The sequence below is a fragment of the Aquila chrysaetos genome, chromosome 6 (genome assembly GCF_900496995.4).
Source record: "Aquila chrysaetos chrysaetos chromosome 6, bAquChr1.4, whole genome shotgun sequence".
Taxonomy (NCBI): Eukaryota; Metazoa; Chordata; class Aves; order Accipitriformes; family Accipitridae; genus Aquila; species Aquila chrysaetos.
The window spans coordinates 9,166,735-9,192,522 of NC_044009.1; the positions used below are offsets into that span (position 1 = coordinate 9,166,735).

At 51.6% G+C, this 25,788-nt stretch overlaps 1 protein-coding gene and 1 long non-coding RNA gene across 14 annotated transcripts in view; both read left to right on the forward strand.

The window, feature by feature from the left end:
- The window catches only part of ZBTB40 (zinc finger and BTB domain containing 40), a 43,168-nt gene extending 36,999 nt beyond the window's left edge, over positions 1-6,169 (forward strand). For 10 of the 13 annotated variants that reach the window (XM_041124249.1, XM_041124248.1, XM_041124247.1 and 7 more), the window contains 4 exons: positions 454-616; positions 949-1,035; positions 2,031-2,251; positions 2,989-6,169. In XM_041124249.1, coding sequence (XP_040980183.1) covers positions 454-616; positions 949-1,035; positions 2,031-2,251; positions 2,989-3,180 — 663 coding nt within the window. In that variant the 3' untranslated portion in view covers positions 3,181-6,169. Of the gene's footprint in view, positions 1-453; positions 617-948; positions 1,064-2,030; positions 2,252-2,988 lie in introns of those variants that run through there. The other 3 variants (XR_005932663.1, XM_041124253.1, XM_041124254.1) reach the window with 3 other exon arrangements.
- A 15,383-nt stretch (positions 6,170-21,552) lies between these two features.
- Positions 21,553-23,762, forward strand: LOC115343031. The gene is made up of 2 exons (XR_003923981.2): positions 21,553-22,330; positions 23,207-23,762. It is a non-coding gene; the product is annotated as an uncharacterized LOC115343031 (long non-coding RNA).
- The last annotated feature ends 2,026 nt before the right edge of the window (positions 23,763-25,788 follow it).

Sequence of the window (25,788 nt, forward strand, 5' to 3'; positions counted from 1 at the left end):
CAGAGTTTGTGGGAAAAAGGCAAGTCCATGGCGAGAGGTGGGCCGTGACTGCAAAGGGCTACACACCTGCCCATCTACACCCTCACGAATCCCTTTCACCTAAGTTTCTAGCTGCCAAGAAGTGTAGAAATAAAAATACTTGTGTTGCAAATGGCATCCCTCAGTGGAAGTGTGTGTGGGAGCACATTCCTACAAGGGAGCAGAAATTCAATGCCAGAAGGGGACCTGCAGTGAGTGAGATGAGGATGAGGGAGTCAACAGTGTTCAGCTTTTCGCGGGCAATGGAGAAACAGAAGTGAGGTGTTAGCTCTTGTCCTGTGGGAGGATGAGCAGGTCTTGTATCTGCTGAGCACAACCCCACTGTTCCTGTTGCTTTCCACACAGTTTCTTGCTGTCATGATGCCCCTGGGAAGGCTTTGAATTGTAACCATGATTTGATCCTTATCATTGCAGCAGTTGTCAGGGTTATGGTATCACAACCGGACCCACCACCCTGATGTCTTTGCAGCTCAGAATCACCGCTCCTCCAAGTTCTCCTCCCTGCAGTGCAGCTCCTGTGACAAAACCTTCTCCAGCACTGCTGCTCACCGAAAGCATGTCAAGACAGAGCACACAGGTAATGGCCCATTCTTTAGCGAACAAAACCATGTGGTGACTGCTGGGAGAGATGTAGTAATAACTCTGATAGGACAAGGCTGCACATCCTGTTTACCTGCAAATCACAGTAGATTCTTTGTATCCTGTAGCAGTCTCTTCTGGCAAGTCTCATCTCAGTGTCTTGCAGCTCACTTGCTCTTGGCCTCTCCTTTTCCTGCCTTATCTTCAAAGATGCTCCTCACGTCTGCATGCATGTGTGGTGTTGCTGAAGTATTAACAGAGCTCTGGTCTGGAAGGTCTCTTGTAGAAGACCTTGGGTGCATGCTTTTCTGTTCTTGCCCTTGTTTGCAGATGTGAAGTTCCACGAGTGTGAGACGTGCAAGGAGCTCTTCCCCACGCTGGCCCTCCTGCAGGTCCACGTGAAGTGCAGGCACTCAGGTCTGTTACATTTGCTGTTGTTCATGTTACCTTGTGAGCAATGACTGCTCCTGTCAGTGAGTGACATCTAAGCTGTAAGTGGGAGAGTGAAGATGGACATGGTAAGAAAACAGAATGTGAGGAAACAGAAAATATGGATGAAGTGGAAAAGCACTGGTTTTGGTGAGGCTGGGACATGTTTGTTAAGCTTCTGGAGCCACTGGAGTCAAGGAGGGATCTGGACCTGCTTGTTACAGCAGAGAAGAGAGCTAAGTGCAGGTGAGGAGACATCAGCATAGAGAAACGAGGAACTGAACCCCAAGCATTGGGGTTTGTGGAGCGTAGAGCTAGTGGGAGACTGGAGAAAAAAAAGGAGTTTAGCACCAGAAAGATTAGAGAAGGGACATGGGCTTGGGGAGACCACATCAAGGGCCCTTTGGCAAGCGGGCAAGCTGAAGCAATGTTGTGAGGACAGAGTGCACTGATAGACCAGACTACTACAAAAGGTAGGTCCCCAGGGCTGTGTGTGGGATAGCAGGAGAGGAGGTGGATCAGGAGATATTGGAGGGGGCAGCCAACCACAGCCTGGAGAGTGAGGAGGGAGAAGACCTAGACATAGCTCTCTCTGAGATGAGAGAGCCTCTGGGGTGGATAATGGGTTTGCAGTAGCTGAATCGGGAAGTGCAAGCCAGGCCAACAGGGAGCAGTGCTGGATGGTGTGAGGGAACAGGGAGAAGAGACGTCTGCGAGAAGGGACAGCTGTAGCTACAATCAGATACACCAACCTGGTTTCAGAATGCCAGTGCTGCAGGGAGCTAGAGCTGAATCAGATCTGAACGGCCACAAACTGTTTGACAGATAGTGGTGCAGCCAAGAGAAGGGACACTGGCACATGCTGTGCCCTGAGTCCCTGGTGGGTTTCAGCGCTGTGTGTCCTGGCTATTTGCAGCTCCCTGTGCCCTTGGGCTGACCCTGGCCATCGCAGCCCAGGCTCAGGGCAGTGCTTCTCCCTGCAGGCTCCCAGCTGTTTTGCTGCTTGTACTGCTCAGCATTCTTCCGCTTCCCAGGGGCCCTGCAGAACCACGTCACTAGCGAGCACTTCAAGCAGACAGAGAGCACCTTCACCTGCAAGCTCTGTGGGGAGCTCTTCCCCTCCCAGGGCGAGCTGGAGGGGCACTACAGTGCTGAGCATCCCAAGGCGGTCTTCTCCCAAGCCACCACGGCCCAGATTGTGCAGGTATAGACTGCTCTGTGCTGCAGCCCTCGCGGTTGTTCATCCAACCTCCCTCTCCAACCCTCTTATTCTTCCCAAATCCACCCTGTGGCTCCTGTCACCCCTTCTGCTCCCCAATTCCCCCTTCTTAGAGGGGTCCAGGATGCAAGACCTTCAGCCCACAGTGCTCTAGGATTTCTGTGCTAGTGTGGGGCGGGCTTGCTGGAGGGGAAGCAGCTCAGTCCTGGTTTTCAGGAGCCGAGGATGAGGGACTGACAGTGTGTGCAGAGGTGCCTGGTTACTCAGAGGCTATTAGAACCCAGATGACATGCCCTGTGAGATTATAGCTGTTTTGTTGCAGGACAAATGCTAGGCTTGAACCCAGACTCTTGCTCTTTAGTACCTCAGCCATCAGTGGAGAACAGCTCCCTGGATGAGGGAGCCCAGTGTGCAAGATTCCCTGGGCTGGCATTCCTCCAGTGGATAATCACAGAGTGTTTATTGTCTATGACTGCTTGTGGAGCTAAATTATAGCAATTTTGTGGAGAGAAATATTTAAATTACTCTCCGTTCTTCTCTTGCATCATTGGTGTGTGTGGTTTGGTGTTTCCCATTAGTCTCACGCCTATTGTAATTGCAGACCTCTGGTGTGAAGCTAAATGTTATTACTGGAGCTGGGGCTGGGAAAGATATGGGTAGCAACGTGATTGTGGGGAAAGTGGTGCTGTAAGTGTTTGACCCTCAGGTCATCTTCCATGCAGGTGATTCAGACATCGGAGGAAGGAGCAGCAGAGCACATCATCTCTTTCGACGACGCCCAACTCGCTGGCTCCCAAGTCTTTGTGACATTGCCCGAATCCCAAGCGAGCCAAACTGGCTCCGAGCTGGTGGCAGTGACTATGGAGGACTTATTTGATGACAAAGTCACTCTGATTTGTGAAGAGGCCAAGTAAGAGTGTGTGGAAGGTGCCTGTGCATGGCGCCTGGTATCCACTAGACTCATTCAGGAGCTGTACCTCAATGTGCTGCTCCAGCAGGGAGATTCAGGGTTTCTTTGGGAAAGCAACCCTGGCTATGCGTCACTGCGAAAGAAATGGCATGCAGCAAGGACAGCATGGCCATGGACAGGAGAGATTTGTAGACATTCACAAGGGCCTGGGAAGTCTCCCTGCAGTCAGCAGCTGCCAGCTCAGGTGAGCTGGACCACCCATCTTTTCCGGCTCAAGAGAAATAAAGAAGCAGAGGAAAAGATGGGAATATGGTGTGTTCATGTGTGTTCCTCCACTGCTGTGAACAGAGTGGAAGAGAGCAGACTAGTGCAGGACAAAGTTGGGGTGGTATGGGTATGTGAAACCAAAGAAAAAGCTGTCCTGAGAATTCGAGGTGGAGATTTTTATGGCTGAATCAGTGATGTGCTCACAGGTATCTGCTGCTTTGCAGGGTGAGTAAGGGCTGCTTTGTTTCTTCTGTTGCTCTCCCATGTACTGTTGTGCTGCCTGTTGTGCCAGCTAGAAAACTCTTCCAGCGCAGAGCTGACATTTGGGCCTCTCTGCTCAAGCAGAGACTTCTTGGGAGTTGTGCTAAATGGCTTTGGAGCTGTTTAGGTAATATCTTGTGTAGCACAGGTCTGATCCCATCCATGTTTTTGCTGTGACTGTCCATTACAAAGAGGGGTCACAGGCAGGTCTGGGCATCCACATCCTCTTTGCAAGCAAACAGCCCTGAGATCTCCCACGCCTCCTCTAATTCACTGAGCACGTGCTGAAGCTGCCACATCTGAGAAAGGAGAAGGAGCTGTGCCTGCATGCCAGGGGCCCTCGTTACTGGTATCAGTGGATTGGAACTAATGAAGGCATTTCTGTCTGAGTGTGCAATAGCTGCTGTGACTGCACATAGATGTTCCCCGTGGCACACAGGGCGTTGCTTTGTAAAATGCATTCAGATACCTACTGTAAAGTTTGCTGCTCTGGTGCCAGCACGATGCAACAGCTTCATTGCAGCATACCGGCCCCTTTAAGGCTAAATTTCATAAAGCTTTTTTATCTGCAGTTTCCTAAAATATAATCTGATAATTAATGGTTTGCTGAATCCATTATGAAGTGCAATTAGATAGATGCAGGGTTCCTGTGGCTCTGAGGGGACTGGTAGCATTTATCTTCCTTTCCCTCATGCCAAAAGGTTGAACTCTGCCACTGCAATATTTACATACTGAGCGGTGATCCCCACCGCATCTTGCAGCCTGAGACCCTGCAGTGAGCAGCACCCGTTTTATCACGCTGCCCAGAGCCGCGAGAGCACGAGAGATGAACAGATGGGAGTTTTCCAGCAGCATCTTGTGCTGGCTGCTCACAGCCACCAGTCAGAGATGGTCACACAGGAGCATGCCAAGGTGGTTGTGCCAGTGAGATATTTTGTTGTTCCTATTACAACTCGGAGAGAAGTGAACAGCAAGGGGTGCTCCCAGGAGAGGGGCTTGGTGGAGCTAATGTTCTGCATGGCTTTTTTTGTGTGCGTGTGGCAGCAAGCATATGACCCCGTTGAAGCGTTGCACATGTCTTGAAGGGCTCCCACCTTTCTCTTCCTTGGTTGCATGCACGGTTTGTCCCCCAGGCTTTGAGGTGATGGTGAAGTGGGGGATGCATGAGGTTAAGTTGCCACTGAGTCCAGGAATGACCAGGAGATGGTGCTCAAAGTCTTGAGGATTAGTGCTAATGGCCAGGTGCCTCTGCACCTTTGCTGAAGCTCCTCTTAGCCTTCCCAGGCCTTCCTCAGCTCCTGGGCTGGCAGGTGTGGAGAGCCCTTGAGCCACTGCAAAGCTGGAGGACAACTCGAAGCCCTGGACAGGACACCTCCAAACCCTGGATATCATTGCTTAAAAAGAAGAACCTGAAACTGGGCTGTGGCCGCATGTGGAGAGGGTAAAATACATCTGTTACTGAGGTGAAGCAGTGAAAAAGCCTGAGATCCCCCTTGGCCAGGAGAAGAGCAGAGGGGGAACTGCTGGAGACCATCTCATGCCTGCCTGGACACAGAAGAGCTGTGTGTGGTGCTTAGGATGAGCATGGGGATAATGACAGAACAAGCAAGTATGTCTTGATGGTCTCAGAGCAGATATGTTGGGAGGTAAGTGGTGGATTTTATCCTGCAGGCTGGTGGAGATGGAAGCTGTTCACTCTTTTCTGGCTCTGTGGGGGCTGGGAGCTGTGGAAATCCTGCACAGGCTCCATGAGTGCTCTGGAGCAGGGGTTGTATTGTCCAGGTGATGCTTTGCAGATGTCCTAGCCTTCATTTGGGAGTCACTGTCTGCAGGGAGCACTAGGTGAAGCTGATCTCCCTTTGTTCCTGAAAAACTCTGGAGGAAGAGTAAAGATTTAGCAGGGTTTGGGGAGAAGTTGCCTTATTTTGTAGCCCTCTTGTAAGGCAGCGGGAGCTTAGCTAGGGAAGAGCATGCAAGTGATACATTTTGGTTTTGATCCATTTGATCCTTGGCTGTTGACTGAGTGTTGTCACAGTTGAAGGAGGACAGTGTAGATCACACATCAGGCACAGTTCAGGCTCACCTCTCCTGTTTAGGGCCATCTCTCCTGCCTTTGTGCCCTGCAAAAGCCTGTGTGGATGTATCCTTGGCAGTCCTGCCAGCAGTATACACCCAGTGAGAGGTCTGCAGCTGTACAGAGACCATCAAGCATCTCCTGTATCATTATGAGGAGATAATAACTCGGATCCCCACATTCCAGTTCCTTCTTGATGGATGAAATATGCACGTCAGAGCAAATTGCAGTGTTAGCAACACCTATGTACTACCCAGAAGGGAGATGCGTTTCCCAGGGCACATCCTGGTCTGGTGCACAACGCTGAAGATGCTGATCACTAGTGATTTCTTGTTATGCTGCATATTCTTTTTTCCTCTGTAAAAATAAAACATGGAGAATGAAAGATGTAGCTACAGAGTGTCATGTGAAGCAATTGATTGGAAGGAAAATGTGATTTTTGCAGGTCTTATCCCAGGTGCTGGGTGACCCATTGGGTTTTTTGGTGGTATCCTGTGTCCCTCTTGACCTTGGTGCCATCCTCTGTAAGGAAGTGGAGAAGCTGTTGTCGGGTCAGGCTGGAGCATGGGACCGTTCTGCCCTTCGCTGTGTCCTCCTGTTGCAGGTGCCAGATGCTTTTGGAAAAAGGGCAGAGTGTCTGTAACAGAAGCCTGGGGAGTAATATCCCATGGAGGATGTTAGATCAGTTAATGTTTTATATATCTCCATGCATTAATTGGTGCGATTTAGGGTGCAGGATTAAGCTTATGACTGTTAGGAAATGTCTGTTTTCTGCACAACTTTCATTCTGACCTGGTGTCTGTCCTGTTCACTGAAGGATCCTTTGGAAAAAGGCAGGGTGCTCCTGGGTGTGGCAACAGCTGTGAGCAGCCCTTACTTGGCATTTCCCAACCCAAAGTGTAATTTTGCAGCTCCAAGGTGTTATTTTAACACAGTATATGTAAATTCTGTGCTCTGGGCTTTTTTTTTTTTTTTTTTTTTTTTTTTTAAATCCAACCCATCTGTGATTAGGTGCAAAGATAATGCTGCCTTGCCCAGGAGTGAGGAATGGAGGTGGTGGGAGCATGGGGGAGTCGGACATAGCTTGAAGCCTCTCCTGGGGGAAAGGAAGAGAAGAGCAGGTACCAGCGGTCTAAAACCCTCTGTGAGTCGGGCAAGCCCTGGCAGCCCCTGCGCCCTGGCTGATGCTGATGTCTTGGCAGATTTCATTATTGGTCTGGCAGGCTGCCAGCAAGTCCCCAGCAAATTCAAGCACTGGAAAAGGGAAGCGATGTTTTCAACGGCCTCCAGCTCAGCAAATGCTGAGCGGTGTTTCGTAGGACAGAGATGAGATGCTTCAGCAGCCAGAGGGAATTCCCTCTCCCGAATATCAGTGGTTTGCTGCAGACAGTGAGAGCTGAGGTGCTTCCCTGGGAGATGGGCTCAGTAACCTTTTGTAATGGGGAGGAGCAGGCTGGCTAATGGAGGGGGCTCGGCTGCCTCTCCAGCATTGGTTAATACATCTAATCCCCCAGCACAGTCAGCTGTATGGTGCCTCCTTGCAGTAAGTCGCCACGATTCCTAATTTCCTGAGTTAAAACAGTAATTCCTTTTATTGGGTCTCCAGCCAGCCTTTTGCACATGATGAGAGCGCAAGCAGAAGTTCTCACTTTGCCTTCCCTGCACCATTTATGATCACTCAAAGCAGGAAATCTGCCCAGGTTTCTAATCATATTTAAGCAAACCTGATAAAGTGTAGCTCTTAGTCCATTTAATATGACACACATGGATGCTGCATAGCACCTGCTGTTAAGTTGCTATATATAGCTTTCATCTACAAACAGGAGTAGGGCTGGGAAGCACCCATGGGTTGGACCATGGCACCTGTTTCTGTGACTTGCAAGGAAACAAAGTCCTTGCCGGCAAAGCGTGTGAGCAAGACAGAGGCTGGAGGAGCAATAAGGAGCAGTGGGGATCCAAATTGCCTGGCACGCGGGCGCAGTCAAGCTGTGTGCATCTTAGCATTGCTAAATGTCAGGCTGCATATCTGGGAAGACGTGATGCTGGCCGTGTGGAGAGAGGGGGGGACTGTGGTCAGGATGTCTGAAAGCATCCTGAGGTCTGCTGGTCATAACCGGAGGCGTGTGGAGCTGTGAGCAACGTTTGGGGCCTTTAGTGGCTGCTTTTGGCAGAAGTTGGGAGGTGTTTACTGCTGCCCACTGCTCTGAGCATTGCTGCAACTGGATGTCATTCCCATACAGCTGCTCACCCACAGCAGTGTATGACAAGTAAATGACAAATTGAAGGCTCTGCAGGAAACAACTATCAGTACAAGTCAAGAGCTGGAAAATCTGCCTTATTGCACGAGAACAAAGAAGCTCTAATTGCTTGGTGTGGCTAAGGGGTGACCTGGTGGCAGCCTTCACCCCACTATGCTGGGGGACTGTGTTCACTCCTGTCTCTGTACTCTAGCAAAGGCAAAGTGCTGAAGGGCATCATCACTAGTAAGGGTCCATCTGTACAGAGCACAAATGCTTAGATTTGCCTTATTTCCCTTCCCTGCTTGGACACCCTTGAGATGCCCAGCGTTAAGGGCAGTCCAGACAGTGACCTTTTCACTTCTAACAGGAGCAGTCAGTCCCTGTCTTGTTCCCGGGGAGCTCAGGGTCAAGTTTGTTGGCAGATATTTCCTTCATCCCCTGGATCAGGGATACTTAGAGCCCTGCAGCATATGGGAAGCCTGGTCTGGGCAGGCTGTCTGCTTGTGTTCTTCTCTGTACTTCCCAGACCTTCTCCCACTGGCCCTGGAGCCTCTTGCAGATGAGGAGGGCTGGCCAGGATGGGTCTGTTGTACACATCCTTGCTTGGGGCACAAAGTAGCTGCCAACAAATGGGTCTGTCCAGATAGATTAGATCTAGCTTGGTGCTGTGCAAAATTGTCTCAGTCCCTAGGTCTTCCAGCCACTGGACGCTTCCTGCCGGAGATGGAGTTTGCTGTCCTCCTCTTGGCTGTAATAAGGTGAGCAGAGCCCTGCCTCAGGTTTCAAACTGCCTGTGGAGATAATCTGTGCCCCTCCAGCTGTGCTGAACCTGCTAACAGGCATGATGATGGCTTTCCCTGACATGTGAATCTGGCTTTCTCTGCCCACGGAGGCCAAGGCCATATGCCACCTACTCCATGGTGTTGGCCTTCTTGGCCAGCACTTTGGTAGGGAAGAGTTGAGCTCCAGTCCTTGCCAGACACCCTCATCCCTCCACTCTGCTGTGCTTCACCTGGACAAGGTCTCCCTGCAGGTTCACCCCAGCCTTCCACTCACCTTCACCTAGTCTGTCGTCACCCAGAGCATCTTCCCCAAAGCTCATCCCACGGAGATGGTACATCTCAACATATGCTTGCCATGAGCTGAGCCCCATGGAGGGCTTTGCTGTGTGTAGAGACTACATGTGGATGCACATCTGGAAAGTCTCTAGCTGCTGGTAAATAACTCCCATTCTGGCCTTCTGCAGGAGTTGAAAGGAGGGCTCTGTGCTGGGTGGAAGATGGGTGGGAAGGCTGGAAGGACCCCTTGGCAATTACAAACATGTGGGTCATCCAACTTTATCCAGCTTGTGTTGTTTTCATTTCTTCCAGCTCAGAGGCTACAGTAGAGACAGTATTTAGAGCAGGGCTGCCCTGTCAGTTGATACTTAATGCCATAATAATATTACATTTGTTTAGCCCATTGCACTTCAAACCTTAAGTTGTTTCTTTGTCTCTGAGCATTTAATAGCTGTTATTGAGCTGTCCAGTGACACACAGGGCTTTTTCCAGCATGGTTATAGATGATAGTGAATTTGGTGATACGCAGGAGTAGGTCAGATGATCCCTATGGCATGCATGAACTTCCATTTATCAACACTACGTTTCCCTTGCAGCAAAACTGGTCTCTGTTAGCAGTGAATTCCCTCTGCAGCTTCTTACAGCCTCTTTCATCGACTAACCCAGATAATCCTCTGCTATCTGCCACATCTCTGTAGATCTGTTAAACACACAAAAGTTCTGGTGTCCTTGTGCGTAACTGGGGTAGGTTGTGAGATTTTAAATCCCCCAGTGCAGGATACTGTCAAAGTTTTATTGAAAGTCTAAATAAATAAACCATTTTTACTTATCCATTTCTCAGTGGTTTGAGAGGGCTTTTCCTTTTTAAAGGTGAGGCATTGCTGTTTGCTTGATGGGCTAGTTCAGATTATCGGTGATATAGCTGACCAGGAGCTGATGCAGCTGATGGGACCCTGTGGTAGGTGATTGGATGTGGGATCCCAAAAGCTTTGCACAGTTGGGGTTGGGTCTGCCTGCAGCTCTAGTGGAGGATGAGGACAGGTAGAACTTGCTTTGGGGGTTCACAGTGACTTAACTTTCATGCTGAAGAAACCAAACCATCAGCCTTGCTGTGTGTCCAAACCCTGCCTGTGTCCCTCTGGGATACACACAGGCGACTGCCAAGCTTTGGCAGGCTCTGTCCCCTCCTCCACTTAGTCTTAGGAGGGCCAGCAGAGCAGGTAGCACAGAGAGAGTATTACTGCTGATACTTCTCATTGCTTGTGTGTCCGTACCTGTCCCCCGCCTCCCCTTTCTCACTGCAAAAGTCTCTACCGCTCCGGCATGCTTAATGCAAACATTGCAGAAGGATGATTCAGCACTTGGTAGAGAATTGCAAACGCCTGAGAGATTATTTTGAGCATCTTGGAGGAGCTCTGGGAAGCAATGGGGTGAGCAGGGTCCCTGTGCTCCTCCATGTGTCAGCCATGTCCCCACACAGCCGCGTGCCCGAGCAGACATGGGACGCAGCCCCGGGACAGCCTGGCATGCTGCCGACTGCTGTGTTCCTGCCTCTGCAGCCTGCCCGGCTGCTTTCCCCCTGCCAAAGCTCTGCAGCCCCGGCAGGGACCATGAGCTCCCCTTTCCCTTCCAGGGAGCAGGCGGCTCACCTTGCCAAAGTGATCGAACACAATTTCCTTTTTCTGTGTCACAAGCCCATTCCTGGGGTTGTGCTCATGCCAGGTGCTTGCAGAGAGAGGTCTCCTGTTGGGAACAATCCCTTCCCCTGGGCTGGCGGGGGGGAAGATTACTAAGACCTGTAATTCGAGGGGGGACTAATTGGTGTTGGTTTCAATGTGAAAGCAGCCGGGCTGTTGCCTGTGATAGGAAGCAGAAAGAATCTGAAAGCAGTTGGGATCAATGGCTGCAGGTCAGGGGCATGAATGCAGCCCCTAGCTGGTAATGGGCTTCAGCAGGGGCTGTAGGACCTGCCTGATCCTTGGGGACGCTGGCTGGGCCCTTAGGGCTCAGACATTGGCATCTCCTGCACTCCCTGATCCCAGAGCACCTCTGCTGGCTTGGCCCTTTGCCCTCCCTGAGCCCACTGCACCATGCTGCAGGGCTGACGGGTAGTGTCTTGGGGGGAAAAACACGCTGCTGGTGCTCTGGAGGCCCCAAACAGGCCTTTGGGGGCTGGAGCCTAGCAGTTTAACCTGCAGAAGCTGTTTGGCTTGCGGGTCCCTGTGATGAGGGCTGGGGGAGGTCTCCCTCCCTGCGCTGCGGGGAGCTGTCCCCATCCTCTGGTCTCATTTGTTTGGGGCAAGTTTCTGCTCATCAGTGGGTTGCTCCATTTTCTTCTGGCTCTGCCCGCCATGCCGTGTCCCTCCTTGCCTTCAGTGAGCTCTCTTTGCAGGTCTTCCTCCATGCTCTCTACGTGGGGCTGCGTGGGCTGGGCAGACCTGGACCAGGTTTCCCCTCCCAACCCTGTGCAAGTGTGGCCAGAATAATTGTCTGCTGAGACCGAGTGCCTCCTGCCTTGTCCTGGCATCTCCAGCCGGCCCCATTGGTGCTGAGCACAAGGGTACCAGCCTGGAAACTCTCCCCTGGAGTCAGTGGGGAAGGGGGGGCAGGATCTTCCAGCTGCCTGCCCAAGGGATGGTCTTGAAGGGCATCTCACAGGCATACTTGGGTGCCCTCGTCCACCTACCTGCTCTGCTCTAGATGGCTCCAGCGGGAAAGGGGGAGTGCAGGGGGGTGCTCACATGACGCTGCATCAGCGCCTGGTCTCGTAGGAAGAGTAGTGGCAGAGCGGAGTGGCTGTTGCTGGGCAGGATGATGGAAGAAGAGGATTATGACAAACGGTATTAACAGGGAGTGCTTTCCCCCCTGCTTTTTTTTTTTTTTTTCCCAAGCTCCGATAATGCAGAACACATCCACGGAGATTTCCTCTCAGTTTTCCCCCCAAACCCCTTTCGTCTGTGACGAAGCCTGAGACATCTCCACCACAAAGAATTCTTTCTTTTTTTTTTTTTTAAGTTGTTAACGCCTGAAAAGAGGGGTTTAGGAGAGAACGACCTTCAGTATTGGTTATAATCTCACTGCACGACTCTCTAATATCCCTTGCTCACACAAATACATTCACCCAGCTTCCTCCATAGCATCCTTCAAGAAAATCGATGAGGAAATGGGATTTGCCACGCTGGTCCAGCTCACTCAGGGTCCTCTTCAGAAGTGACCAGTCTCATGCTCCAAAGGTGAAAATCCTCGGCCACTCACACAAGCGCTTCTGCAGCAGCCTGATGGGGAAAGAAATCCCTTTGGAGGACTGCAGCCCCCTCAGCTTTTAAGTAAATGTTTAGGTCGTCCTTGTTGGAGTACCAAACCCTGTTCCACTCTTGCAAAGCCTATGAGTGTTGTCCAGGTTGAAATTAATTTAGGGGTCAGTTGGCAGGACTTGCTCCAGGCCCCTTGTGTCCAGGGGACCAGCACTGGCCATATATTCTCCAGGATGCTCCACCTGTGAAGTCATGGCCTCAAACATGGTAAATCAGAAGTCATATCTGCTGGACATTGTTGATGGTCACCCATAGAACGATGCTGTCTGAATGTCCTGCTGTGCCTCTGTGTGCTGTTAAACCCTGCAGTGTGAACCATCTACACCAGCGTGGCATCTCCAAGTGCTTTGTGATGTTGGGAGGAAAAAGGTACAGTAAGAATTTTAGCAGGGGGGCTGAACTAGGTGATCTCCAGAGGTTCTGTCCAACCTCAACTACTCTGCAGTTCTGTGATGGCAATTTTTTTGCAGATCTCTGATTTTTCACCTGAGGAATGAGTCCATGGCTTTGGCTGGGCTTCCCTACTGCAGCACAGAGCAATGTCAAGCAAACCCTAAACTCAAGAGGGCTGCATCCATTTTTCTGCTAGAGAAAAAATGGACCAAACCCAAGACACCTTTGGTGTCGGCTTCAGTGCAATCCTAGTGCCAAGGTGGGATGGAGCAGGGCAACTCAGGGTGGAAATTTGTCTCACCTGGCTCCTGGGGGAAGAATATCTGACTCCCAGTTATGCCATGGACCCAGAAAGACTGGGGCATGGCACTTTGACCTGCTCTTTCCAGAACCAGGGAGGTTTCCTGTGGTTCAGGTGGCTGTCTGGCGGCTCTGTGCCCACTGCAATAGCACTCTTACAACTGCTTCTACCTTTGTGAAGAAATGAAGGGGTGATTTCTGACCTCTTCCACTTCCTACAGGTCTTATCAGCTGTATCTTACTGTGAATGTGATTTTGACCCAGCTCTGGAGGTACCAAAATGATGGGTCCCCCCATCCTCGACCACACTGCTCTCTTGTCCTTGTGATGTTAATCTGACCTTGCAGTTTCCACGAGTACCCAGACATCTGGCAGACATCTGGCTGGATGGCAGCCCCATCCTGCCAGTGTTGCAGTTTTGGAGCCTCAGGCTTGTTGTCACAGTGCAAGACACCATGAGGTAGGTCCTATAAACAGTGGGACTATACACCCGAGTAGTGCATCACAGTGAACACCCTAACTGGGGGCAGGCAGAGGTATCAGCACCTCTCTCTTTGTGTCCGGCCTCCATGCTGGCTGTGGCTGTTTGCCAGCCTGATGCTGTCCTTCCAGGCGTTTCCTTTTTTCGAGGAAGCTGGTCTTACTCGGTAATGCTTGACGCCTGTCTCCCTTTCCCCTGGCAGGGCCAACCATCCTCCCCCCCTGGTGCTGTTGCTGCAGCTCCAAGCCACATGCTCCATCTGTGCCAGGGACACGGCATCTCTTGCTGCCTGCAGGCATGTCCCAGCATTTGCAGAGTTGTTTTAACTTTGCCCTTCTGCCTTCTGTTCACCATCTTCCGGATCTGCCCTTTCTGATTTTCTCCACGCTGCTGTCTCCAGGGCCTCTCCAGCTCCAGGACGGTATCTGACCTAGTAGACAGGACATTCCCGTGCTGGCCTAGCTCCAGTCTGTCCTCAGTGGGGCTGGAGAAAACTCTCGTGGTACCAAGGCAAGCAGCCTGGTAGTGTTCACTTTGAAAACCCCTCACTCGTCCAAGCTGTAATGTGCTCAGTTCACCGTTATTCCTACCAAGGAACCATACAGTGAGTTAGCTTGACTTTCTTTCTTTTAGCAATCATACTGCTTAAAGAGCAGGTACCATAGAGAATGCTGACTCACTGTCCATCACAAAACAGGGCTGCAAAAACCAGCCCCTTGTGTCCCACTGCCACTGTGGTACTCCTGGCTGTACCTCCAGCGGGCAAATCCAGTCCACTTGCAAGATTTCCTCTCCTGCTGAGCACACAGAGGCACGCAGATCTTTTAATGACAGCTGAGATTTGTGAGTATTGACTTCATTATTCAGTGATTAAAATATTCCAGCTTCATTGCGACACAGGGGTGCATTAATGATTTATGATATTGCATTTTGATTCGACACCTTAGCAAACTTTAAAAGCAGCTCGTGCCATGGATTCTGCTGAAATCTGGAAATTAAATCTGAAGATTTAGTAGTTCCTTGGCTTGGAAGATAGGAAAATGGGCTAGATGCACCATGGAGAAGAAAATCTTAAAGAGTCTTTGAAAAGTGACCGTAACCCAGACTGGCACATGGATGCACCCGCTGCCCGAGGAGGCGGTGCTGGCCCTGGGGGGGACGGCATCCATCTCCACACATGACAGGAGGCTGGCACGTGGCTTGGCTGCTCTGACCCTCTGTCATTCTTCTTGAGGCAGCTTTTGCAGAGTTTTAAGTCTTTTACAATGTGATGGGTCCTGGGAGCAGGGGGGCTTCCAGGAGCGTTTCTGGGCCATGGGGGCTCCTAGCCCAGCACCCCTCTCCATGCCACCATCCCACCTCCCCATGGGACACTGCCCTGTGACCATCTGTCCCAGCAGACCATCCCAACCCTTTCTCTTGCTCCTCTGGTGTAGGAGGCTGGGAGCGAGACACAGTCATGTCTTTGCTCTCCCCGCAGGGAATCCAGCATCACTTGAGTGTCCGTCTCCATCCTCTGCCTCACCTGCTATTATCAGCAAACGCTTTGAGACCTGTGTGTCTGAATCTCTTGTACACTGTGGGGTTCCCCATTGATCGCTTTATTTCTTACCTCTGCTCTTAGGAGACCCCTGGGGTCTTTTCCTCTTGCCTGTGTCCTGAGACAAGCAGGAGGGACAGCAAGGGGCGGAGTGTGACCTGCTCTGGATGCAGGGTGTTTCAGAGGTACAAAGGAGAGGAAAGATATTTCACTCCAGACGTTCCCATTGCAGGATCTGCCCCTTGAACTGATGGCTGTGGCAGCCTCAGCCCCTGGGGACCCCCAGGTCCCCTTTGAGTGTGTTGTCCCCATCCCCTTTTGTCCGCACTCCCTTCACAGCCCAATTAGCTGTTTGCTTAAGGTACTGCAAACCTCACTTGATAAGTTTACCTAATTGCTTCACTTAAGTTAATTACTTCTTGGCTGAACACGAAAGCAACATAATTGATGTCAAGGCATATTTGTCACTTCGATTAATGTCCCAGGAGCAGGGGAACTTGGCACTCCCCCCTCCTCGCACCCTTCCTTCCCAGCTGCAGCCATGGAGGCAGCCGGCAGCGCTCTGCTCCCTGTGGCTCCCGACTCTTGCCGGAGAGTGGAGGTGGGTGCTGCGCCTCAGGCAGCCCTGCCATGCACGTCTGCCCTCCTGGAGCAGGCTACAGTATGCTGGTGATGCTGCCTCCCGCCCCCACCTCTTTGCCAGATCCTTGGAGCAGGCAGCAGCTTCCAGGCACTGGTGATAAATCCTGTTATACGGCAGTGCCTGCCTGATGCACGGGCAGGGGAGGTGAAGGCAGGAAGGCTGCCCAGTGCATCAATAATGAGAACAATTACCTGTGGTGTGGGCAACAAGCACCTTTTGTATGAACCTATCGATGGGGAAAGAGATGACCCTCGTGGCTCCGGCCTGCCCTGCATGGGGAACAGCTTCATGGGCACAGCCAGCAGCCAGACCCAGACCATACCCCGCGCAACACTAAATTCAGCCTGTGCTTTGACTGCATGCAGGCTGGGGTTTGGGTCAGGACACAGCCTCAAGTGACTTCTTTGAGTCCTGGCTGTTTGCTGGAAGTTAGGATAGCTGGCAGGATGCTGGGCTGAGGTCTCTCCTGCTAAATGAGGCTGGCAGCGATTGTCAGGGAGTTTGCACCCGCTTCTTTCTTTCAGAGGGTTTTTTTTTTTTTCTCTTTCCTTTGCATCTGAAAGGATTTCAGGCAGTAGGTTAGCTCATAAAAAGCTTTCCCTAGGAGCGGCTGCCTGCCGGACTTGGGGTGAATGCCCTGGAGAAAATGCCTCCCACTCCAGTGAAATCTTCCTCCCGTGACCTGCACCAGGAGGTGAACTTTTGTGCTAGAGAAAGATAATCCCCTTTGCTCACCAGGACTGAAGGCTCTGTGATAAAAGCTTTATTCAAGATCAAAGACATACGCTGCTTTTTTTTTTTTTTTTTAACTACTACCTTAAACAAAAAGTTTGGTTTATGCTGGATTGAAGCTCCAAGTGGTGACAGCTCCAGAGCTCATCTTCCCAGCCAGTGCTGGTGGGAAGTGGGACAGCGCAGGGGTGTAAGGCACTGTGACCATTATCCCAGCACAAAGAGGGTTTGGGGGCTCAGCTCCGTTTCCCGTTGCACTAAACCACTCAGGGTTCAGGTTCTCTTTCAGTCTGGGGGATTATCCAGGCAGCTGGAGGAGGCGGGGGGAGCCTGGGGAATGGTTTGTGTTTGATCTTGCTCAGCAGTTTCATCTGCACGAATGTCCGTCTGGGGCTTTGCTCAGGGGTCCGGGAAACCTCCTGCGATGGAGGTGACACAAAAGGCTGTGGGTTTTTCTCGGCAGTGAGCTGGTCAATGGGGGGGTGTTGTGCCAGTTTGCACTTCAAAAGGCATGAGATGGGCTTCCAAAACTGTCAGCTCAGCTACAAATTGCAGGGTTGTTTATTCATTATCGGGGCCCCAGCACTGGGACCCTTTTTGCTGCTTTCTTCCCAGCTGCAGACTTTTCCCTGCAGCCAGCCAGGCTGTTACCTAGTAAAAATCAAGCCAAAGTGCCTCTTTTCATGGTGCTGGGTGTCCTCTGTCAACACCCACATCCTCAGGACATCCCATACTGTGGGGTACCCTGTACCTTGTGTTGTTGGGTGTATCACAGGACACCCAACTGCAGGACTCCCCACATCATGGGACACCCCCAACACATCTACCTTGTGTCTCCAGACAGCCTTTAGCGTAAGACACCCCATACCCCATCCTGCAGTATAGAAGGGCAGCTGTAATGTGAGAAGCTCAATTGCCAGGACCACGCATTTCAGACAGTGAAACAAGTCCCACGTAACCCTGCTTTCACCCCCAGTACTGATTTTCATATCACAGCCAAGTCCTCCCGTGTGTAAAATGGCAGAGGGTCTCTCACTTACTTCCACTGCTACATCTTCTCCGTGTTTAGCCCTTTGTAAAATGAGGGATCACAGGTCGAACTGTGTGCTCAGGATAACTCCTCTGAAGCTAATGGACTTATTATGGTCTCTCATTTCAGAGCTAAGCTCAGCAAACCTCTCAGTGGGGGAAAAAAAAAAAAAAAATCTCTCCAGGAATGAAATTCACTCTGTCAAGTGCAACACATTTTGCACTGAGATAAACTTCACTCCTCTGTATGGCTTCTGCATGGGCCAGTCCCTCAGCTGTCCTCCCCGGCTCTCCAGGCACTGCTGGGCAGGCAGCCCACAAACCCGGTCCCAGCTCTGCTGCACCCAGACCTGGAACAAAGTGGTGGATCCTCCTTGTGCTGAGTGAGGGATGTCAGATGATGTTTGCCAGCTTGTTTTAGTGAAAATCTGTTGGTCCACAGGCCAGGGCATTGGGAAAGACCAACTTCCCTTATGCTGTTAGAGAAATAAAACCATTTAGAGAATCAGGGTTAACCCTGATGTATCTGCTCTCTAGCATCCCTCCAGCTGGCTCAGGTGCAACTGTCTCACCAGATCAGCTTTAGGTTGGGAGAAGATCATCCCTGCCAGGACCAAGGAGCCAGGAAGGGTGGACAAGCAGCTGTATGGCTGGTAGGATGTCACTGCAGTCTGAAGCCTCCTTTACCTTCTGCTCCTGCTACACAACCTTCCCCTGCACCCACAACCAGATGCCAGCTTGGATGTATCACTAAGATGGCTACTGAGGTTGAAATGAGGGAACAGGAGACTGGCTGAGTTTGGGATCTCATGGTCCAAGCAGAGAGAAGGGGTTAGCCCACACAGATTTAGGAAAGGGGGACAACTTTCCCTGTGCAGCCCATGAAGACCATGGCCGCGTCGTAGGCTGCTACCAACAAATGGGTTTAGAGAGGCTGAGGTAGGGATTGCTCCTGATCCTTCGTGGGCACAGGTCAGCAAACTCTTCAGTGATACTCACTACAGAGTGGAGTGGAAAATCAGCACAACGTCCTTATACATCTCTCCAGAGCTGGCGTGGTACGGACACTTGGTCCCACTGAAGTGTTGCAGGGCTCTACCTTGCAGCTTGAGGTCTGTCTTTAATTAAAGGAGGGCAACTGAGTTGGGATAGTTCCCAGAGCTTGGGGAGGGTTTTCCTTCCCTGGAAAGAAGATGCAGGAGGTTTGTAATGTGGGGAAGAACTTCCCCTGAGGGCTGGGCCAATACCGACCTCTTCTGCTCTGTCTTCTGTGGTGGAGCAATGTCCCCCTCTATGCTGTGCAGCAGCTTGTACCAGCGTGGCTGCCAAGGATGTGGCCATGAGCTGTGCAGAACTGTCTGAGAGCAGTCAGGGAAGAGGTGGGCAGAGGAGAGGGGCACAGCCCAGACCTCTTCCAAGGGAAATAGTCCTTTTCTTTAGAGTCAAAGCTCCACCATTGAAGGGGTCATTCTGGACACGGGGGAACCAGCAGCACAGCAGCTGATGGAAGTGCACTCTCACTGGGTAATCCAAGAGCTCTAATGATCTGCCTTTGATCTCCTATTCAATGGGGATATTTATTACAGCTTTCATTTCAAGTCAGAACTGATGAATTTCAGTGGACCTGTTGAGTGGCTACAATCTGGAGGCATTTATCTTTCAGGAGGAAGAGACAGTCTCCTCTCTTTGTCTCTTTGAAATGATGGGGGGAGACATGGTACCCAGCGAGTGAGGGTCAGATGATACCTGCTGCATCGCAGCGAGGTCCGCCTTGCTCAGGGCAGGCTCCCTGCTCCAGCTGTGGCACAGCAGCTGCTTCAATGGCCTTTCTACTCTGGCACAAAGTTAATCTGCTTAATACATGTTGCTCTCCCTCTTCCCTGCTTTCGCAGACAGCCCAGAGGGGCTGAGATCCAGCATCATGGGACGGGGCTCCCAGGGCTCTTTCCCTGGAGCCAAGTGCTGCTCTGGATCTGGAAGATGCCTGTTCTTCTCCAGCAGAAGGTGGTCTGGAAACCTTGTATCCAAAACCATCTCTTCTGGCTTGGGTTGTGCAAGGGACCTCTGTTGCATTTAAGCTATTTTCTGCAATTTCACCAGAATCAACGCATTTTGCTTCTGACTGCTCAAGGATGCTGGGGAGGAGCCTGTTTCAGACTTTCCCATGCAGGTGCAGTTTAGCTGTCCCATCTAACAGTATTTTCACTTGATACCTCTCCACTGAAGCAGATCCCTTATACAAACACCGGGATGGCCTGTGCCATCCTGTGGCACATGGAAAAGCTGGGGATCTTTGCTAAATAATAACAATTTTATGATTGCTAAGAGCCACAGAAGAGCTCTTGGGCATTATTTGCAGCTCTTATCAGTTTGAAGGCTGCTCCTTGGCAGGGCCTGCTCTGAGCACCTCTTTGTGCTGTCGGTGCGGCTGCTCCCTGCCTGCACCCAGCCACAGCAATGGCAGGAGTGTAATTTCTGTTACATATTGGCACTGGTTTGGGGTTTGGCTTGGACTGAGAGATGTTTTCCAACATTTAGCATATGCAGCTATTTCTCCCAGTCTCCAGAGCTGGTCCCATTGCTTTGGTTCACCCTCTACCCCATCTCGTCCCCATCTGCCCCACTGAGGAAGAGGCTTTCACTTGGTCAGAGACTGCACCTTCCCAATGCTCTGTCTCAGTGCTGCAATGTTTGTCCTGGGAGCCCGGCACATGTGAAAACAGCATCCTTGCAAGCTCCCACCACTGTCCTGACTATACCAGTCATCTTGGCCCTGCACCACTGTGCCAATGTGGTTCCATTGTGCAGCTCTGCATTGTGTCCCGGCAAGCTCTGCACTGGCAGTGGCATCTCCATGGGGCCATCATGCTCCCTCCCATCAGCAGACAACAAAGAGGCTCTGACGTGCTTCTGCTCTTGAGCAGGGCTGGGCTCTCCTGGGACAGGCTTGGCTGCCTTCCCTGGCTCATCTCTGCTTCATGAGCGGTTGTCTGAGTATGCTGCCAGCCCTGCAGACTCTGTGTCAAGCCCTTGGTCCTTTGCTCCAGCGGGACGTGTGGTGGTAACAGGAGATCTTTCCTCTCCCTTCTTCCCTGGTTCCTCTGAGGATCTTGCCCACAGAAGCCCCAGGGGCAGGGCAGCAGCAGGATTGCTGGGCTGCTTGGGCTCCCCCTTGGCCATGCGTGATCCCTCAGGGCCCTGTTGCTGGCCCTAGTCACACGCCCCAGGTAAGAGCCATGTCCCTGGACCAGCACAGCTCAGTGGCATGCAGGGGTTTTGGGTACCAAGCACTGGTGCAGCCAGGGGCAGGAGAGATGCGTGTGGTCCATGCAGACAAAAAACAAGTCCTGTGGAGAGGTGGCACCATCGCACAGGGCCTTTTGAGGAACGAAGGTGCAGCCAGAGTGCTGGAGTTACCTGGATCCATTGCTCAATGGGATGGACATGGGACCTTCGGGGAACAGTGCCTGGCCCAGCCGGCTACATCTCTGTAGCTTTGGTTTGTTATAAGGGGTTGGTTGGTTTGGGCTCCGCAGCAAGACAGGTTAAGCCAGTTTAAACCCAGGGTGCTGAGCTAAAACCTTTTCTTTCTCCTGACAAAGATGCCTGCTTCCTGGTGTTCATCTGCCTCCTGCTGACAGTGGGATTGCACACAACTTGCATGGATGGATGCTGATGGCATCATGCTGTGAGCCCTCTGCCGTGTGCTCAGGGCTGCTCTGCTGGCCCAGCACAGCTGCAGCTGTGGGTTATCCCACTGTGCCGTGCAGTGTCCAGGAAGCACGTGGGGCCCCATGGGGCCTTGGGATCAGGCGGGCCCTGTGAAAGCCAACACTGTCCTCCAGCATATCCCCAAGCCACACATGTGGGTGTAATGCTGCATGCATGGGATGTGTGACCTGGTCCCTGTGCCTCATCACCATCTATTTCCAGGCTGCCCTGCTGCAGCTGTGCAGCACAGCTGCAATCTCTATGTGTGTGTGAGTGGCCTCGTCACCATCTATTTCCAGGCTGCCCTGCTGCAGCTGTGCAGCACAGCTGCAATCTCTATGTGTGGGTGGCAGTGGTGGCGGAAGAGCCACCTGTTATCAGTCTGTCCCCTAATCCATCCTGCAGATGAGTGGCCGCCTGCCTGCCTGGCAGATAGCGCTGGGAGGGCTGTTGCTCCCTGCCAGGGATTGCTAAAGAGCAGCCACCATATTGATTGGCCCTGTCACCACTTGAGGGATGTATTCTTGTGAACAGCCTCTGGCATTAGCAGTCTGCTCGCATGTTGGCTGCATCAAGGGCTACCAAGGTCTCCATCCCCGGCAGGTGCAGCAGGGACAGGGCTGGGGCTCGTGGCTGCACTCAGCAACTCCTGCCCCAGAGAGCCAGACCACGAGGATGGCTGAGGTAACCCTCAGCAGTGCAGGAGGGGGAAGGAGAAGACCAAGATGTTGGTGTGTCCCAGGATTCAGGAGATGAGGAGATGCTTGGTGAGCACGTCTGGTGAGCTCACCGTGGGCACACGGTAGAGGTGCGGATCCTTCCAGCTCGTGCTTTCTGTCTGCTGGATTTGGTAGGCTTCAGTGGGATCAAGGATGCAGGAGGATGACTGGGGCTGGACAGTGATTTTTTTTTTTTTTTTTTTTCCCCCACAGAAAATGCTGATTTATTAATCTCAAAGCCATAAGTATGAAATGGCTGGCTTGACCAAAAATACTTCTTTGGAAAAAATAGGATTCAGGAGTCTCCAAATTTCTGAAGTGACCCCTTTGGATGCCATCAGATTGGAGAAACTCGGGATCTCTTCATTCAGAGCTGGTCTGTGCTTCGACAGGTAAATGGTGATTCCTCTTCTCCTGGTTGGAGATGCAAAACTCATTCACAGTCTTTCATGTGCTTGTGGGGACTGGGGCGTGTTTGCTGGGTCCATGCTGTTTGCAGATATTTCTGCTTCTGGAAGGAAAACAGTGACCCAGTACATGCAAGAAGAGTTGTGATGTGCTGCACCAACTTATCTATATGACAACAGGTTCTGCACCAGCCTTTCCAAACTGCTCGCTCGTGTTAGTAGCTTGTTTATTTATCTCCTGAATAGGCAAATAAGATATATGTAGTTTTCTTTTTCATCTGCCCCCTCATTAACATAATGCTGAGCAGGAGAGCAGATCTGAGTGGTGCTGTCAGACTTCATTACAGGGATCCAGCCCAAAGAGACACGTAGCTCTGGGAGCTCGCTGCAAGGCCATCCGTCAAGCCAGACCCAACTGTCCCTATGCAGACAAAATGTCAGACCCCCAGCAGACAGACGTGAGCACGTGATTCCCTCTGCCCAGCACAGGCTGAGCTACTCTTGCCATTAATCCTTCCAGAGAATGTGGCTCCTTTCTTGGGCAGCATTAAAGAGAGCTTTGTTTTCTAGTTACATATCTGCATTCATGGTGCAGTCACCCAATTTCTGCCTCTCAAGCTGCCTCAGTGGTCCCTGAGTTATTCACCACCAGACACTAAGGCTGATGCTAAACCCAAATAGATGATAAAGCTTTTAATGAACACTATGAAACTATGTTTGCCTCTCTGATAAATCCTTTCTTTGAGCAAGATGTTGAAGAAATGGTCTCTACAGGTTGTGGTTTGAAGGTCCCCTTGGAGCAGCAGATGGTAAATCCTCACCAGCCTGTAGAAATTTGGACTAGTTCTTCCTTCCCCGCAGGGCACAGACCAGACCCCCCCTGCAAACAGCTTATGACCTGGACTTCTCCCTCCATACCTATCCTGCAAAACCAGCCTTTCTGCCCTGCCCGGGGGAACAGCCCACAGCAGAGGACATCAGTTGAGCTAGTTCTGGGAAAGACCTCCAGAAGGAAGGCTGTAACTATCAACATGCCAAATGAGAACACAAAAGAAGCAGTGGGCAGCAACCTGGCCCACGATCTGCAAGGGCTGAAGTAAGCAAGATCCTGAGGGGAGACATCACCCTGTAATCACCGCTGCCTCCCAAAGGGTGTTAATGCCCATTTGTTATCACTAGTGCTGGAGATAGGATCATTGGCTGACGTCCCATGTCCCCTCTGTCATGAACAAGTGATCCTGGCCAGCCCACTTGGACACTCATGGCGGTGAGTGCACAAGGACATCTTGGAAATGGCATTAAGTAAAATCCCTTTCCCACTCATGCAGTCTCCCACTGAGGTTTTTACATCAATTTCCTGCATTTTGAGCTTATCAACGGGATCTTTTCTGGTAAAAACCAAGCATGTTTAAATGAAGAAGTCTCAAGTTCTCTTCCTGATGAGTGGGACATTGTGGCCATTGCACTGGTCCCTGGACTGACACCGTGTCCGTGCCTGGGACGTGCAGTCCCTGCTCCCTCCTCCAGCCCACTTCCTGACCCTGTGTGATCCCACAGGGAAATGATCCCATCTTTCTCATGAGCTTGCCGAATCACCGAGGAAATGTCCTGAAAAGGGACTCCCATGACACATGAGGCTCTCTGGGCTCAGTGAAAGGGGATATTTGCGGAGCTGACACCCCGGCCTGTAGGACTCTGTCCATTCTTGCAATCCCCACGTGCAAGGGCTGAGCTGGAAACCTCCGCAGCCTTGGGCTTGCAATCCTTAGATTGACTGCTCAGCATGTGGCTGCTTCTTAGGTCATTAAAGCAGAAAATGGTGACGTTTAAAGCCTTTCTCCCTAAGAGGAAGTGGCAGACGCAGTGAAAAGTTAATGACGGTGGCTGTGCCTTGCCGAGTCCGGGTTCTCCCCTTCCCTGCCACCCTCTTCACTCTCCAATTAACGCCCCGGCTGGATGGCTGGGCCAGGGCACGTTTGCCAAGACAGGAGGCGGTGGGGCAGGGATGGATCGGGAGAGGCACCAGCTGCTCCTCTCATTGCACGGAGCAGATGAAAGGAGAAATCCTCCGTGTCTTTGATACAGGAACAGAGGCCCCTACACTGCCTCCTCCTCTTGTGTTGCAGCTGGTGTCTCAGGAGCCATTACATTACAATGGCAGTAATAAGGAGCACAGCAGCTATTGTTATTGATGCCTGGTGGGTTTTGGTGCTTGGGGTGAGCGATGGAGATGTCTGTCCCAGTTGGGGCAGGATGCTCCTGCCCTTGCCCCAGGTGCACACTCGCTGGGACTGCTGGTGCCTGTGGAGGGACGGTGAGCTGCCATGGGAAAAGCAAAGCAATGGGAGCCTGCAGCATCCCAGCCTTTGGCATCATCTCAGAAAAAGGGTGATCAACAGCCCAGAGCTGCAAGAAATTTGTTTCTGGCATGGCTTTCTGGCCATCCTACTGCTTTCCCATCCAGGCTGCTGGCAGCCAAAGCGACAGGGTTTCTGGGGGGATGCAAAGGGATGAGGTGAGACACTGAAAACCACCATCAGAGGTTTGAACCTCCAGATCAGGCAGCACCTTGCCCAAGGTGACCAGGATGTGATACCACCAGTTGCAGACCAGCTGGCCACCTGCTTGCCAAAAGCAACAGTGGTGGACATGCCCAGTGATCCCTGGGCACTGCTTCCTCTTCCAAGTCAGAGGCTGATGACCCTCGGCAAACTGCAGTTGCTGCTTCAAGCCCTCCTGCTCAGTGGATTTTGAGTTGCATGGCAGAAACACATGCTCATAACCCTGGCACTGGTGTCCCTGCTTGCTGCTTTTGCCTGGGAAATTGGGGTGGTGGGCTATACGTAGCACAGTCTGCACAACCCCCAGACAGTCCCCACCCCATCCAGATACTGTGGTGTTGGACCCGACCAAGGCCGAGAAATGCAGCTAAATGCCACGAACTAACCAAGATGGTTGTGAAAAAACTTCTCACTATGTACCCTGATGGTGTATTTTTTAGATTGGATCCGTGCCTCTTTGTGCCCCTTTGTCAGAAATCCAGGGCAAATCCACAGTAAGCAGCTAACAATTTGGAAGAGACATTCAGCCCTGGACTGTAGCGACCTTTCTAACAAAACCTGCAGCAAAAGCCTCTGCTCAGCAAGTGCCATGTGTGCTCGTCATGGCGGGAGCTCATCTCTCCGTCTGTGTTGGTGCAATTTGCATTAGCCCAGGAAAATGTCACAGGTTACATGCTCTGGGGCAAGTTCTGCTCTGTCTTCTCCTGCAGTTCAGGGGGGAATTGGCCACACTTCCCACCTCTGACCCACTCCCAACCCCTCTCAGAGCCATGTGAAATCTGCAGCCGATAACTCTTGGCTTGAAGACATTATGTGTAAAGACGCAGGAGTGTAACTAGTGCCCTCAAAATCCCATCACATCAGCTTGGTAATGAAAGAAAC